Source organism: Tinamus guttatus, unplaced genomic scaffold, assembly GCF_059628265.1.
Source record: "Tinamus guttatus ecotype Peru unplaced genomic scaffold, ASM5962826v1 Tinamus_guttatus_pri_ptg000655l, whole genome shotgun sequence".
Lineage (NCBI taxonomy): Eukaryota > Metazoa > Chordata > Aves > Tinamiformes > Tinamidae > Tinamus > Tinamus guttatus.
The window spans coordinates 7,638-23,807 of NW_028289189.1; the positions used below are offsets into that span (position 1 = coordinate 7,638).

The window sequence follows — 16,170 nt, forward strand, 5'->3', positions numbered from 1 at the left end:
GAGCGCATGGGAGCGCATGGAGAGCACATGGGAGAGCACGGAGAGCGCACGGGAGAGCATATGGAGGGTGAATGGGAACGCACGGAGAGGACACGGAGAGCACACGGAGAGCACATGAAGAGCGCATGGGAGCGCATGGAGAGCACACAGGAGCACACGGCACAGACAGGGCCCCTCGCAGCACCCCAGCCACGGCCACCGCCACGCGAGCAGAGCCAGGGGCTGCCCAGGTGCTGGCACAAGCGCACGGGCAGACGAGCCAGGTTTCGCTCCCAAGCCAAGGAAGGGCCACGGGAACGCAGCGCGGAGCCGGCCGGGCGCATTCCAGCCTCGCTCAGGGATGCTGCTCCGCAGTGCCGGAGCCCCCGGCTGCTCCGCGCCGGCCCCGCAGCCACGGGCTGCAGCTCCAGCAGCTTCACCCAGCACGGCCTCATGCACGAATTTGTCTATTTTACACTGCAATTTCCAGTCCCTTCGCCACAATATCCTTAGCTGTAATTATCTCCTCCCACAGCCCCGCTCGGAACGAGAGGCCCGGTGCCTCCGCACAGACGAGGCTCGGGCTCCGAATCCAGGTGTGCCGGTTTGGGGCTCAACGCCCTCAAACACCCTCCCACCTCCGCGAGGGCTGGAGGAAAATCATTAAATCATTAATGCAGGAAAAGCATTTAGGGAAACCCGCGGGGCCAGGGCAGCCTCTCCACCCGCAGCTCCGGCTACAGCCGGAGCAGGACAAGGGGGCAAAGCAGCAGAGCTCGGGATGTCTGGAAACAACAACCACAGCCGTGAATCCGCACGGCACAAACGTGTCCCGCTCCTCGGGCGGCGTTTTCCAATGTGGGACCGATGCCGCTTCTGAGGCCCCGAGAAGGGCAGAGCGAGACACGTCTCGGGCCTGCGCGCTGCGGCGCCGGGACCGGGTCGTGCCCTGCGAGAGGCACGACCTAACGGGCCGGTTTAACCCATGGATGCATGTGAGCAAGTTACGGGAGTTGTAATTAGTTGTAATTAGTACCTTGAGAGCGAGGAGGAAGCGGAGCCCCCTGCAATCGATGAAGGAGCTTGGGACCTGCACGGGGCGCTCAAGGCCACCCAGCTAAGCGCTGCTATGGGGCAAATACCCCACGGGCAGGTGCCCCCTTTGCTTGTCACAGCCCCAGATGAGATCTGGAAGTCTTGGTGGTCAGGCACGAAGGAAGTGAAACACCCGATTATTTACATATTAACAGCAGGAAACCGAGCAACGCTTTAGAGTAAAAGAGCCTGGAGTTTTGTTACTAATCCCCTGGTCGAAATAATTCAAGAGGATAAAAACTGCATTCTCCAAAAGACACCAAAAAGCTGCTTTTGAGATAGGACATCCAAGAAGTTATTCTAACAGGAAAACACTCTTTTTTTGGAGTTGAAGGGAAAACTCCAGACCTGATTCCTCAACCTTTTTCTATGTCTTTTCCAAGAGGACCCTGCCACAACCCAGCTCTGAGTACCCGGCACGCGGATGCTCCACTTGTTTGGCCAAATGGGAGGCTGTTCCCTCCTGCTCTGCATCCAGGGAAGCTGCCCGGCCCCTCAGCTGCATTTTGGCGTTAGGAGCGGGAGAACGAACTCAAACGAGCGGCACCGGCCAGGGCTGCGCAAACGAACCCGGCGCAGGGTCGGCCCCGCGCGAGATAAGGAGGGATCTTGGCTTGGGGCAAACCCGTCACCGGGCACCCCGAGCGGCAGCTCCCCGGGGCGAGGAGAGAGGCCGGGTGGAAACTTCCAGCAGCTCCAACGCCGCTCCCGGAGCGGGCGGGATCCTGTTCCCAGGAGGTGCCTGGGCCGCGGCTCCCGACCGGGAACGAGCCCGAGCCCACGGGGCAAAACCGCCGCCCCCTCCCCGCGCCCGGGCTCCGGGACACCCGGTGCCTCCCGCACGGGGGTCCCGGCAGCCGCGCGAATCTCCCCCATAGAGCGGAACCCGACAGCAGCCCCGCTCCCCGCCCCGGTCGGGACGGCCCCTAAACCGGCACCTCCGCCCGGCACCGGGGACGCCCCCAGGCACCGGCTCCCCGCCCAACCCCCCGCGCCTCCACGTACCGGGGCCCCCGCCGGCGGCCCCGCCCCCCAGCCCGCGCCCCCCGCGCAGCCGCGGGGCCGCCCCGCCCCCGGCGGCGGCTCCCCGGGGAGGCGGGTCGAGGCGCGGGGCCCGCCCCCTCCCGGGCCCCGGAAGCGCTGCCCGCCCGGCGCACGGAGCGGGAGGGCGGGGCGGGCCGCGCAGGCCGCACGCCCCTTCCGGGAGCCGCCGCCGCCTCCTCCGCGCCCCCCGCCCCCGCCCTGCCGCCCCCTCCGCCCGGCGCCGCCGCCCCCCGCGCCCTCCCTCCCGCGCCGCCCGCACGGACCGGCCGGAGCGGCGGCGGCGCCGACCCCGCTCACGGCGCCATCTTCCTCCTGCGAGGCGGCTCGGGCACCGCCCCGAATGGCCCGCCCCCCGGGCTGCCTTCTGGCCAATCCTCAGCCGGATCGCCGGCGCGCTGGCCAATCGGCAAGGGGGTGCTTTCACCGCGGCCAATCCGCCGTGGTTGACTTCGTGATGGGCAGAGCCGCGGCCGCGTGATGGAGGGACAGCCTGGCCAATAGCCGCGGGTCTCCTGGATGACGGACGGAAATCGGTGGCCCAATGGGGAGACAAATTTGTGATTGACAGCGCGCGCGGCAAATGGGAAGAGGAGCAGCCTGTCGCCCTGCGTTGATTGATTGATCACCGGTCGGGAAGGGAGGAGGAGGTGGGGGTTTCCTCGTGGGCGGATCCACGCAGGGAAAGCTTCGCGATTGGCCGGAATTAAGTTTGACAGACAGGCGGTTCCACCAAGGGGAGCAGCGCGGCCGCCCCGCTCGGGCGCTGACTGGCGCAGGCTGTTCTGGAACGTTGGGAGCCTCTGACGTCACGGGGTCCCCGCGCGGGGAGTCCCGGGGATCCCCCCGCGGGCGGGGCTGGCGCGTCCCGCGTGGGCGCCGCGGACCGCCCGCCCCCCTCCCCCGCCCGCCGCCTCCGGGCGCTCCCGGCACGCGGGACCCGCAGCTCCCGCGTGGGCCGCGTCCCTGCGCCCGCGCGTGGGACGGCGCCGCACCCCACCCAGCGCACAGAGGCTCCGGCGGGGAGAAAACGGCGTTTCGGGGGGTCCGGCCGCGCCCGGCGCCCACCCGTGGGTGCCCATCGCGCCATTGGGGCGGCCCGGGGGCGGCCCCGCTGCCCCCGCTCGCGCCGCTCCCCGCAGGGCCCCGCGTCCCGCCGCGCCGCCCCGGCGTCCCTCATTAGGGGATCACGCCACGCCGGGACGCGCGGCCGCTAATTGCCGGGCAGTGCCCCGTGACGGGGCCGGCGGGGCCCGCGGGGCGCCCCCTGCCCGCCGTGCGGGCGGTGCAGCCGGGGCTCCCTCCGCCCGGCTCCCCCGCGGTCCCCCCCAAGGCTCCTGCAGGAGCTGCAATGCCCAGGGAAGAGCAGGGGGCAGGACGGGCTCGGGGTTCCCCGGTCCCTACCGGGCTTGGAATCGAGGGGCTCGGCCCCCCAGAAAGCACCAGGCACATGCGCCCACCTGGACACCCCCATCTCCCAGCCCCACGGCAGCCCCACACCAAAGGGGGCTGCGGGTCCCCCGGGCCTGGACAGGACAGAGGGTCCCCAGGGTTGGGGGGTCCCCAGCGATTCCCGCACGTGCCCCCCGTGCCCGGCCTGCCAGGGCCCCGGGGTGCCCAGCTGGCTCCAGCCCCCATGGGACCAGCACCTCCCACTGGAGCCAAATAATTGCTCGGTGCTTTGTTGTGCAGTGTCTATGGCCCCGGGGCCTCCATTTGTGGGAACTTGCTGTGGCGAGAGCCTCCCTTTTAATTACCTCCCCTCCTCACGCTGCTGCTTACTCACCGCCTGGCACCGGCGCGACTCCGACCCCCTCCCGGGCCCGGCACCCCCGGGGCGCCGCGGGGGTCCCGGCGGCAGCGGGGGGTGCAGGGAGGTGCCGAGCTCTGTGCTGGGTGCCTGGGCGCTCGCCCGGCTCCTGCCGCATAGGGCGAAGGCGGGTGCCCGTCCCCAGCGCAGCAGGTGGAAAAGGGGCTTTGGGACTGGGCGCTGTCCCCACAGGGTTCCCCCTTCCATGGCCGTGGTGACACCGAGAGGCTCCGTGGCGCCGGCGCCTGGAAAGCTGTGATGGCTCCTGGTGTGTGGAGGGGGCCCAGGCGTCCTGGCTGGGGGTTATTTGCAGCAAGTGATGATGCCCCCAGGGGTGGCAGGGGGTCCCCACAGCGGGTGCATCCCTCCTGCAGAGGATCTGCCGGCTCCGCTCCCGGTGCTCCCTCCTGGGCCGCCGGGACAAGTCCCGGCCTGCATCTCCCTGCCTCAGTTTCCCCCGGGGGGAGCGATGCCGGCGCTGCGGCCGCGTGGATGTTGTGACCGGCACGAGCTCTGGCCCCCGGCGAGGACAGGGACCCCCAGGCCTGGAGGGGACACAGATGGTCCCGGGTCCTGTCACGGGCCGAGGAGCCCTGACGCCTGGTCCCTCGCTGCTCTGCGGTGCAGGGAGGTGGCCATGGGGTGCAAGGGAGAGCGTGTCTGTCCGCAGCCGCCCGGCTGCTCTGGGTGTCTCTCATCCCCTCCCTGTCCCGCGTTTTGTTGCAAAAGAGCAAATTACCCGAGTTTTCACCCGGTGGAGGGAGAAGGTTCCCTGGGGAATCAGGGCTGGGAGTTGGGCTAGGGGGCACTTAGGGGCACGCTCAGTTCTTTGTCACACCTAGGGCCACCCCCAGTGCAGCCCCTTGTCCTAGAGCCCCCCGGGACTCTCAGCGCTGGCTTTTGCCATGGACACGAGGCTGAGATGGCACCGTGGGGACACAGGGACGCGGATCCATGCAGCGAGGCTGTCACAGGGACATGGGGACACGGGTCTACGCAGCAAGGCCAGGCCAGGGGCCGTGGGGCTCTGCAGCAGAGCAGGGCACGAGCCGGCGCGGCGGCGCGAGGGCAGCCGTGGCCGCGGGCTCGCGGCGGCGGGGCCAGCTGGCCGCCGTCCAGGCCGGGCGCGCGATAAGGCGCAGGAAACGCGCCCGAGCCCACACTCAATTAAGGCAATTACGGCAGCCGGCTGCGCTGGCAGCCCATCCCGGCGCGCCGGCCCGGATCCGCAGCCTGCTCGCTCCTAATGATTTCTTCGAAGAATTAGAAAGTGGTTTGCAGAGGCTCTCGCGGGGCCGCCAGCCGGCCCGGGCGCAATTTAGCGAGTGGGGAATGGGGCCCCGGTGCCGTCACCGCCGCCGCGGGGGCCCTGACGTCACCGTTGGCTCCCGTGGTTCCTGCTCCCTTTGATCCCGGCCGGGAACCAAACCTGTTCCTAGGCCGGGCGCTGCACCTCCCCCTGCCGCGCACCCCCTCCCCGGGCCAAAAGCATCCCGAGTTTTTGCACCGCGGGGATGGGGAGGGAAAAAAAGCCGCCGGTCGCGGCACGGCCGGCCCGTGCCAGGCGGCTGCTCGCCGCGCGCTCGCCGCCGTGACTGACAGCGGGCCGGCCGGCCGGGCGCAGATAAGCAGGGAGATTACGCGGGGCTAATTAAAAGCCGGTCTGGAATTATTCAGAGCTGTCGGCTCGGTCGGAAAAGGGCAGGGGAGGCTGTCGCTGTTGCAAAGGTTGAGTCCCGACAGTGAGCGGTGCCGCCGGTGAGAAACGCGGCCCGGGGGCACGTCGTGCCCTGGCACCGCCGCGGCCGTGGCGATAATCCCGGCTGATATCTGTGCCGGGTGGCTGCGCCGCGGAGCACCGGTCCCGCGGGCAGCACCACGCCGGGAGCCAGGGCCCCCCTTTGCTTTCGAGGATGCTGCAGCTCCGTGTGCTGCTCCGGGGAATGGGGATGGCTCAGGGATGCTGCAGGGCACCGTGTCCCCACATCAGGCTGGGAGACGTGTCCTGGATGACGGATGATGCCGGATGCACCATGTCCCCGGGATGAGGCACCCTCAGGGGCATCCTGGCTTGGCTCCCACCAGCTCCCACCCATTGGAGCCGCCCGAGGATGGGGATCTGGGCGCTTGTGCTACCCCGGGGGCTGCCCCGGTGTGGGGGCGAATCCTGCCCTGGGCCAGCCCCATGGCCCCAGACGGCGCCGTCCCGCGGGCCGGGCGGGCGCAGGAACCGGCCCCAGGTACCCGCCGAGGGCGCCCGGAGCAGCGTCTCGGCGCGGGCGCTCGCGCTCGCATGCACGCATGCAGCGCTGCAGGCGCGCGGGCAGCGCCAGGCCTCACCATTTGCATGCACGCATGCGTGCACACTTGCATGCACGCAGGCCTGGTGCTCTGCGACCTCAGCCTCGCATCAGGTTGCAACCACGGGCGTGCACGGGTGCACATGTGGTGGCTGCCACCCCTGCAAACATGTGCCCAGCGCAAGTGTGCATGCACACATGTGTGTGCGTGCATGCAAACATGCATGGCATGCATGCCCCTGCATGCTCGCACACGTGCCTGTGCACACACACCGGGCCAGCCCTGCTCCCCTCGCAGACACCAATTTGTTTTATGACAGCGCAGGAAATTGCCCTCCGCTCGCCAGAGCCAGGAGCTGTTTGAAGTGCTGGGCCCCGGGGCCGGGAGGGGCCTCTGCCCTCCTCCCCATCCCTCCAAACCTCCACCCCTCCATGCCTCATTCCCTGCATCCCTCCATGTGTCCATGTCTCATTCCATCCATCCCTCCATGCCCTGACATCCTGCTGGGGCCTGGAGGGACGACTCTTCCCTTCATCACTCCATCCTCTATCCCTCCATCCTCCATCCCTCCATCCCTCCATCCTCTATCCCTCCATCCCTCCATCCCTCCCGGCACCCCGCAAGGTGCAGCCCTCGCAGGGTCCCCGTGCAGGGTGGCAGAGCCCGCGTGCCCGCCGCGCCGGGCGGGCCTCATGGGAGGCGTTCGCCTCCCGCCTTGTAATCCATGCAAATGGCCTCTGTAATTAGCTGTAATTTCAAGGCACGGCCTGGGGTTTGAGACGCTCCACGGCGAGGAGGAACCCCCCGAAATCCCCCCAGCTCCATGTGTCCCTGCTCCAGCGGTGAGGGCCTTCTGGCTGGGATGGGTTGGATGCCTGGGTGAGACGGGCTTGGACGCCTGGGCCCTCTGCCCAGCCTGGTCTCCTTGCATTCACCCAGGCAGTGGACCCAGCATCAAGGGGTCTGGTGGCCTCCCCCTTCCCTTGGGATCACAGGGATGCGGCAGCTTCCCAGCCTTTCCGGAATCAGACACCCCCTGCACAGGCAGCGCTTGGAAGCCCCAGCCTTCCCCCTCGCCCTGCCATCCTCTTCCTCCCTTAGCACCTGGGACCCCCTGGGCTGGCAACTTGTCTTCCCCGGTGGCACCACTTCCCAAAGCGCTGGGGAGACTGGGACCAGCGGCGGATCCAGCCGCCCCGGGAATGCGGGAAAGCCGGGCTGTGCGTCCTCGGCATGCGGGACGTGCAGCCACCGGGTGGCCCAGGGGGAGCCGGGACCGGAGCGAGCTGGGAAGCGGGAAGCATCCGGGCTGGCGTCCTGCGCCGCGGGGACCCGGCTGCCGGCGCCCAGAGCGGAACATGCAAAGCACCCGAACTGCTCCCTGCCCCGGAGAGCTCCCCGCGCCCGGGGGAAACCGGCTGCAGAGGCAGCAGGGAGCTCTGAGTCACGGCGCCCGGCTCCGGAAAGGGCCCAGGCGTCCTAGAGCTGCAGCCATCCGGCTCTGGGGATCCCTGCCCGGCCAGGCCCTGCACACACGGGCACCCAGGGTAAAGGGACCCGGACCCTCACGGGCGCCTCATCCGTGGGTCTGTCCTGCCCCGTTCATCTGCGCTGCTCCCTGGTGCTCTGCCCCCGAGCCCAAAGGATCCATGGGACCGTGCTCCCATGTGTGGGAATGCTCCACTCGGCACTGCTGGATGGGGCCCTGCTGCTGCCCGGAGTGTCCCGGCCCCCGAAGGGAGATCCCAGCTTTGGAGTGGGATATGTGGCCTCCAAGGCCACAAGGATCTCTGATGTCCAGGGCAATCCAGGCCTGAGCTGGCCTGGGAATTGCGGCTGTGGGAACAGGGACGCATTTCCCCATGGTGAGGCAGGACGTTTGGCTTTGGCATTCCCATGCAAGTACTTTCATGCTGCTGGCCGCATGGGCAAAGTTCCTGGGATGCAGCGAGAAGGATGCTGGGGGGTCGGATGCCCCTGGGTGGGTGCCCAGCTGGGACTTCCCGACTGTTTGGGGCTGCCCCAGAGTCCTGGGTCTTCATGGGCATCCGCGGCAGCACCGACCCCCTGAGTGCGGCACCTGCCCCTGGTGCAGAGCAGGGCCTGGGGGGCAGCGTGACGGGGCTGGGGACCCCCTGCCCGCTCTGGGGGACTCGCTGGGGCCGCCGGGGCTCGGCCAGGCGGGAGGAGGGTGGCCATAGGCGCAGGCGGGAGGCAGTTGCTCCTTTCTTCTTTAATTACCCCCCTGTTTTGTGGTGTCTGCTGCAAACTTCCCGTCCCCTCCCTCTGCTTTCAAGCACCCGAGACAGGGACGAGACTCCTGTCAACTGCGCCGCGGCGCTCCGGCTCTGCCTCCAAGGGTTAAAATCACCTGGGCCAGGTAGGGGTGGAGCTGGGAAGGTGGAGAGGGAGGGAAGAGCCCGGAGCGCGGCGGGGACCCAGCCATTCCTGCTCGCCCGGCCCAGTGGGTGCCCTGCCGCTGGGGAGCCGCGCGCCGGGTCCCGCGGGGTCCCAGGGACGGCAGCGCCGCCCGCCACGCCGATGAGGACGGAGCCGCCGCCGGCCCGACGCCGCTAGACCCGTAGGTACCCGGCGGCGCTGGCCTCGCCGCCCCGGCACCGCGGCCCCCGCGGGGCGTCGGACCGGGACCGTGGCCATCCCGGGGCTCGTGGCCGGCACGGTGCCGCTTGCCGGATTGCCCCTGTGCCAGTCCGGACCGGCTCCAGCAGCTCTTTGCGTGCAGCCTTCGCGGCATCCGCTGGCCACCAAGCGCTCCTGGGGTGGTCCCGCTTTGGATCTGGATGCTCAGCCTTTCCTGTGGCATCAGGAAGGCCGGATCCCCTCTCACGGCTGCTGCCGAACCCTCCATTGGGCACCGGTGTCAAGCGCCGGTGCGAGCGGCGCCGTGCGAGGTGACCCCCGCTCGGGGCTGGGCGATGCCGCGGGACGGAGCCGCCTGTCCGGCCGCGCCGCCGCGCCGGGCTCTGCCCAGCCTGGACCGTGACTCACGGGACACCTCACTCGCTGCTGCCTCAGTTTCCCCGCGGGGAAGTGGCCGTCGCGTCGCGTGGCCCAGTCAGGGAGGGGGCAGCTCGTCCCCCCCCCGGCACTTTGTCGTCATCCTGGGAACCTTCAGCACGGAAAAACGCCCCGGGAGCTGCCTCACTCCCGGGACAGCCGGGCTGAAGGCATCCTTGGCAGGGAGGGACGGATCAGAGCGTCCCAGCCCTGCGCTCCGGCCGCAGGTTTCACCCTCTTTCCGCCTTTCCCAGGGGCCGGACGGGCTTGGATGTGGGAAGGGAGCGGAGCCCAGGGCTGATGCACGCGGGCAACCAGCCGGCTGCAGGTGCCTGGGGCTGGCGAGCCGAGGGGGTGACTGGGAACATGGTTGGGTGTCTGTGAGTACGACAGGGCGTCCAGGAGCACCGTGTGCCCAGAGCCATCACCCACCATGGGCTCTGCGGCGGTGGCCAGGACCCTGCGCCGGGTCTCCTGTGCACCCTGGGGTTTTGGGCAGCTGGTATCAGGGGGCAGCCGGCATCGTCAGGCTGGTGGAACATGGGACCAGCGCGGGGTGGCTGGATGGGAGCGACAGGCCAGTCCCTCTCCATGACCTGGACATGGCAGGAAGCAGCCAGCAGCGGCACCGGCCCTTGCTGCCCCAGCCGGCATCTCCTGGCGCAGGGACAGTCCCCGATTCCTGTGGAAAAGCAGGGGCGAAATCCTTCGGGACTGAGCCTACCCCTGGCAGCAGCTCGCGAAACCTTCCCGGCTCATCCTGCCTGTCGGGAGGGGGATCCCAGGGCGGGATGAGCCCCCCAGCTCCTCCCTGCCCTCCTCGGCGTCGTCTTTCTCCCTGCTCACCCGGAGACTCTCCGCGCTGGGGGGCTCCGGTGTCCGTCCCCACGGGGCAGCAGCCCCGGTCCCCCCGCGGGACCGGGGACCGGGGCCCGTCCGCGGAGCCGCGTGGGCCGCGGTGGCTCCGTGCCCGGGCGGCTCCCGGCACCGCGGGCCGGGCAGGGCCGGCGGCGGCAGGAGGGGCCGGGGCCGGGCGGCGGGGAGGGGGTCGCGGGGCCCCCCGCGCGGCGCCGCTGGGAAGCCGGGGGGCGGGAGCTGGTCCCGGCAGGTGGATTTCGACACCGGGGTGGGGCCCGGCCCCACCGGGGCTTTCGCAGAGCTGCGGTGAGTCACGGCGGCGATGCCGGCGGGGCCGCCGCGGCAGCCGCAGGCGGCCCGGGGGGGCGAGCGCGGCCCGCGCGGGTCCCGGAGCCAGAGCCGCATCCGAGGGTTGGCGTGGGGGGGCACGTACCCCGCTGCAGCCCCCGCGTTTCGCTGTCGTCCGCCCCCCGCGGCTGTTTTTAGTGCCCCGAGAGTGGGAGGTGCCAGCGAGACCCGCCGGCACCGGGGCTGCACCGGGGAGGCATCTGCAGGGACTGTCCCTATGGGTCTCCTTGTGCCCCACTCCCTGGCTGGCCTGGCGCCGTGGCCTGGGGGTGGCAGAGGTGATAACTTCCACCAGCGAATGGGGATGTCCCCAAACTGCAGGTGTCAGGCAATAGGGACACTGCTCTGCCCTCTTGTGCGGCCGTTTCCCCATGCGAGGGGCTCTGCATTTCGGTTGGACCGAGAATGTACCACATCCCGCCACCCCGTACAAGTCTGCTTGGCCCCACGGAGCATCTGGCCGGCCTGGAGTGGTGCTGGGGGGCCGGAATGGGGCAGGACGGGAGGGGACGGGATGTGACGGGTGTCCCCCTCTTCTCACGGCTCTTCCCCTCGTCCCCGCAGGTGTGTGCGAGCCAGCGCCCCGTGCCACCGCCGGCAATGCTCACGGCGGTGTGCGGCTCCCTCGGGAACCAGCCCTCGGACGCTTCCCGTGCCTCCCCGGGCCACCGGGACCTGCCGCCGCTGCAGCCCTTCCAGCCGTCGGGTGGCCCCGCGCCGGGCGCCGACTTCGCGTCGCCGCTGCCGCCGCCGGAGCTGCCACTGGCGGGGCCTGACGGTGGCTTTGCGGTGCCCAGCGCCTACGAGCCCCATGGGCCCGGGCGGCTAGAGCTGCCGTCCGAGGGCCCCGCGGGCCCCTACGCCAAGCTGCTGCAGGCGTCCCCGGACATGGCGCATCCCTACGAGCCCTGGTTCCGTCCGCCGGCACCCGGCCCCGCCGGCGAGGACGGCGGCGTCAACTGGTGGGACCTGCACGCCGGCGCCAGCTGGATGGAGCTGCCCCACGCGCAAGCCGGGCTGCAGGTGCCCGCGCACCCGGGGCTGCCGCCGGCGCTGGCGGGCGGCTACGGCGCGGGGGACCCGCAGCTCTGCGCCCCCCCGGGCCACCTGCTGCCCCCGTCCCAGCACCTGATGGCGCCCGACGGGGCCAAGGCGCTGGAGGGGCCGCCCGAGGCGCGCGCGGCCGAGGCGGAGGGCGGCGGGCGCCCCAAGGGCGGGCGGCGCGCGGTGCCGCGCGGCGGCGGACAGGCCGCCTGCCGCTGCCCCAACTGCCAGGAGGCCGAGAGAGGGGGAGCCGGCGCCGAGGGCGCCAAGAGGAAGCACCTGCACAACTGCCACATCCCTGGCTGCGGCAAGGCCTACGCCAAGACGTCGCACCTGAAAGCCCACCTGCGCTGGCACAGCGGCGACCGGCCCTTCGTCTGCAACTGGCTCTTCTGCGGCAAGCGCTTCACGCGCTCCGACGAGCTGCAGAGACACCTCCAGAGCCACACGGGCACCAAGAAGTTCAGCTGCCCGGCGTGCGGCCGCGTCTTCATGCGGGGCGACCACCTCAGCAAGCACATGAAGACCCACGAGGGCGCCAAGGACGGAGGCGAGCCCGAGGGCAAGGGCGCCGGGGAGCCGCCCGCCGGCAAGGGAGCCCAGCGGGAGCCCGAGGGGGGCAGCGCCGCCCCCACAAACTGAGCCCTGGAGCGCTGGCATCCGCCGGGACCCCCCTGCCGGAGCCGCCGGAGCTGCCGGAGCCGCCGGAGCCGCCGGAGCTGCCGGAGCCGCCGGAGCCGGAGGCTGGTGCTGCTGGAGGTGGGGAGGGTCCCGTGCGAGGTGCCAAGGGGGCCGTGGCCAGGGCGCCTCTTTGGGGCTGGTCTCCAAAGGGGCCAAGGGGCACGCGGGAAGCGCTGGCACTTTGCAGGGGGGTTGGGGACCGCCGTGGGATGGGAATAGGGGTCAGCACGGCAGGGGCTGCGCAGACCCCATCCCCATGCGGGCCCACCAGGTTGGGCCCAGCTGGAGACCCAGCAGGGATGGGGCTGGCTGCACCCGCCGCCCCCCTGCGCCGGAGCCAGCGCCGCCCGGGGCGGTTTCACTTGTCACCCTCCCTCCCGCTCCCGCTCTCCCGCGCGGGTTCCCCCCATCCTCCCCCGGCTTCCCAAATCCTTTATATATTTTTTTTTGGGAGGCTGCTGGCAGGCGGCGGGGCTGTTTGGGAGCAACATCAATCGCCTCCGACGGTGCAGGCGCTGCCCGGGCACGTCCGGCCCGAAAGGGGAGGAAGGCGAGGGAGAAAGCGAGAGAAACCCAAGGAGCTCTCGCTGGGAGGGGGGCACCACAGCCACCCGGACCCCTGCACGAGCATCCCCTGAGGGTCACTCCAGGCTTGGGCATCTCTCCCTGCATGGCCCTTTGGCCACTGCTGGGATTTTGGGAGCCACTGGGCCTCCTCGCCCCCCTAATTCAGCCCCCGCAGACCCTGTTTTTGCTGGGCTGGGGGGGTCCTGATTCCCGCATTCTGGCCCAAATCTAGGGCAGAGAGAAGCAGCCCGCGAGCCGGGGAGGGGGGGGCCGGGGGCGGGCGGCCGCGGGCGCCGCTCGCGCGGTTGCCCAAGACGAACGAACACCTGCTGCTTTCCCACACCCACCGCCCGCTCCGGCCCCGGGCGGGAAGCGCGCGGCCCGCGGCCCCGGGAGAGCCAGCGCGGCCGCATTCCTCCGGCTGGCCTGGCACGGCCTCCCGCCGCGCTGCCAGCGCTGCCCCCCCATCCCCGGGGCCCCGGCGCCCTCGGGGACCCCAGAGCCAGCCCTTGCTGGGGACCCCGCGGCGCCGCTTGTCCTCCCTGTAGCTCCAGCACCCCCTCCCCGCATGCTGTACATCCCCGGGGACCCCCTGGACATCCCGACCGGGTGCCTGTATCTGTTCCCCCTGGAGACCCCTTGGCCATCACCCCCAACCCCAGAGACCCCCACACCTGCCCTTCACCCCAGGTGGCATTCCACAAAATGTTCATTTTGGGAGGACTCTTGGGGGTTTATCTGCTCCAATTTTGACAAAACGTCTTGGGAAAAAAAAAAAAAAAAGTGACGAATCTGGGAGTTGGGGACAGGTTGGGGGCCACCTCCTGCTCCCCGGCACGGATGGGGCAGCAGCTCCGTGCTCAGCGCTGCCTCCAGCATTGGCACCACTTGGGAATCTGGGGAGAGGGAGACGGGTGGGGGGGCAGCTGATTTCCCAGGCTGGGATCCGACTTCCCGATGCAGCCCCAATGCTGGGGGCTGCTGGGGGGGCTGTGTCCAGGTCTGTGCAAACTGCCCGGGTCCAATCGACCTACTGGGCTATGGGGAGAAGGGTAGAGGAGGTGGTGAGGAGGGTCTGTGCCCAGGGGGGCGCCCCAAAGCCTTTATTTTTGTCGGTTTTATTATTATTATTATTATTAATTATTAATTATTATTATTATTATTATTATTTTATTAAGGTGAAGTCAGGCTTTGCCATTGAGGCATGGTGGATGTTTCAGGCTGAAGCTGTAGCCGTGGGCCTCGCTGTGGGGGCCCTGTCCCCGTCCCGCACGGGGCTGAGCCGTGGGGAAAGGCAGGGAGAAACCCGGCCCGGAGGAGAAAGCGGCCGGAGAAACCCGGCATGGGGAGAAATCCCGCTGGGAAGGGACACAGGCCCGTGTCCCCAGACCCAACACGGCCACAGACGTCCCTTCCCAGGGGATTTGGGTGACCTGGGCTGCCCATGGCTCTCGAAGGAAGTCCCCAACTCCGGGATTTACTTTTTCCAGCACAAATTCCCTACTCTGTGCACCCCAGCAAAACTTCCCCTCCCCGCCAGCGCTTGCAGTGATTCCAACGCCCTCTCCCACCCCACCGGCCCCTTGTCCCCCGCTCCAGCGCAGCCCGGCTCTGTGCATGGTTCGTCCCAATACGATCCACGCTGCAACCCTGGGCTGGGAACCCAGCGCTGGATGGGGGCTGCGGGGGCCGCGGGTCCCTCGTGGGGGACCAGGCCGGGCCATCCTGCCCCGCCGCGTGGGGCTGCAGCCGGGGACGGGTTTCCGGGGCGCTGCGGGCAGTGGCTGGGAGGGTAACGGCAGATCCGGGGGATCCCGTCGGCAGTGCCGGGGCTCAGCACCCCCCGGCGCCGGCCGGCTGGATGGGAGCCGCGGGGCGGGGGGGCTGCCGCGTGCGGCGAGCCCGGCGCCCCACGCACCCCCCGCGGGCGCTGCAGCCGCCCGTGGGGCAAGGCAGGCTGCAAAACCGGGCGGGGAAGGGCCGCGGCGGCCCCCGCCCGCCGGAACCAGTCCAGCCTGCTGCGGCACCGGCCGCCACCGCTGCCCCCGGCCCGGCCGCCGCCCCCGGGGCAGGGAGAGCCGCGGCGGGACGGGCCGGGGCCGCGGGCGACGAGACCGACCCCGGCCCGCCCGCAGACCCGGCCCTCCTGCTGGGGAGGGGGGTCCGCCCTCGGCGGGGGGGTCGCCGGTGGCGGCGGCCCGGGAGGCTCCGTTCCCCTCGGTGCCGCCCCCGGCCGCTCGCGGGCGCCCCGTCGAGGCGGCGCCGGGGGCGTTTGTGCTGTGAAGGGGGTGGGCGCGATGGGGTCGTGGGTGGTTGTTGCGTGTTTTTGTGTTTTCTTTTTTTTTTTTTTTTTTTCCGATTCCCGCCTCCCCTCCCGTGTTTTGTACTGTAAGAATAAAGGCCGTGTGTTTTCCACGCCCCGGCTCTCCGTCTCCGTCTGTGCCGCGGAGCCGCCGCTTCCCTGTAACCGCCAGCCCAGCCCTCTCCGCGGGCTGCTAAAGCACCCAGGTGTCCTGGCATCCCCCCCAGTCCCCCAGCACAGCCTGGGGGCTCCCCCGCATGCGGGTGACCCTGGAAAAGCAACCGGGGCTCCGCAGGCGCCCGGTGCTGTACGTGCGCCCCGTCCTGCACCGGCGCTGGCGCCTGGCCCGCGGCAGGGAGTGTCCGGGCTGCAGGGAAACTGAGGCGGCCGCGCGTCCCAGCGGCACCGGGAACGCGGGCCGTGGGCCCGGCAGCACCCTAGGGCGGGCCGGGCGCGCCGATGACCAGGGAAAGTCTCGTTCCTCCTCTCCCACCCGCCGCCGTTTTCGCCAGCCGCAGTGTGACTCACTTGGCTCCCTGACCCGAGGATGTTTGCAACCATCGGGGCCAGGCTGGAAAAAAAACACACGCGCGTGTGGGGACGAGCCGGGGTTTCGCCTGCGTCCTGCACCGCGCAGCCGGGGACCCGCGGCACCGGCCGGAGGGACACGGCGGCTGCTCAAGGCCCGCGGCACCCCGAAACGCAGGGTCTGCAGGTCTGCAGCCCCGGGCACCGTTGCACAACGGCTGCGGGATTGGCCCCCCGCCCCAGCCGAATGTTTCCAAACCCCCGCGAGGGAGGAGGGAGAGGTGTTTGCGCTGCAAACATTGCAGCTCTGCTCCCTCCTGCCCACTCACGCGGCCCGGCCCTCCCCGCCATCCCCCCTTACGCAGGGATGTGCAGCACGGTGCGGAGGGCACCTCGGTGCCCTGCAACCCCCCCATGAGGCCTGTGGGTCTGGGGCAGGGTGGGGGGCTGCTATGGGAGGTTATGGGGCTGTGGTTGCCCCTGGGGGAAGCCCCTGCCCCATGGGATGCTCCCCATGGCCTACTGGGGCTGAGGCTCCCGACCCACCGTGCAGCCCCCTTGGGCATAGCTGAACCTGGACTGGTGCCAGGGGACGTGT

The 16,170-nt window shown here is 70.1% G+C and overlaps 1 protein-coding gene across 1 annotated transcript; it reads left to right on the top strand.

The window, feature by feature from the left end:
• Positions 1–11,050: 11,050 nt before the first annotated feature.
• Positions 11,051–12,136, top strand: SP6 (Sp6 transcription factor). Its single transcript, XM_088536270.1, has one exon. It carries the CDS (start codon positions 11,051–11,053, stop codon positions 12,134–12,136), a length of 1,086 nt encoding a protein of 361 aa, XP_088392396.1.
• Positions 12,137–16,170: the final 4,034 nt, after the last annotated feature.

Excerpts from the sequence above, each read along its gene's own strand:
- SP6 (XM_088536270.1), top strand. The coding sequence starts at position 11,051 with ATGCTCACGGCGGTGTGCGGCTCCCTCGGGAACCAGCCCTCGGACGCT.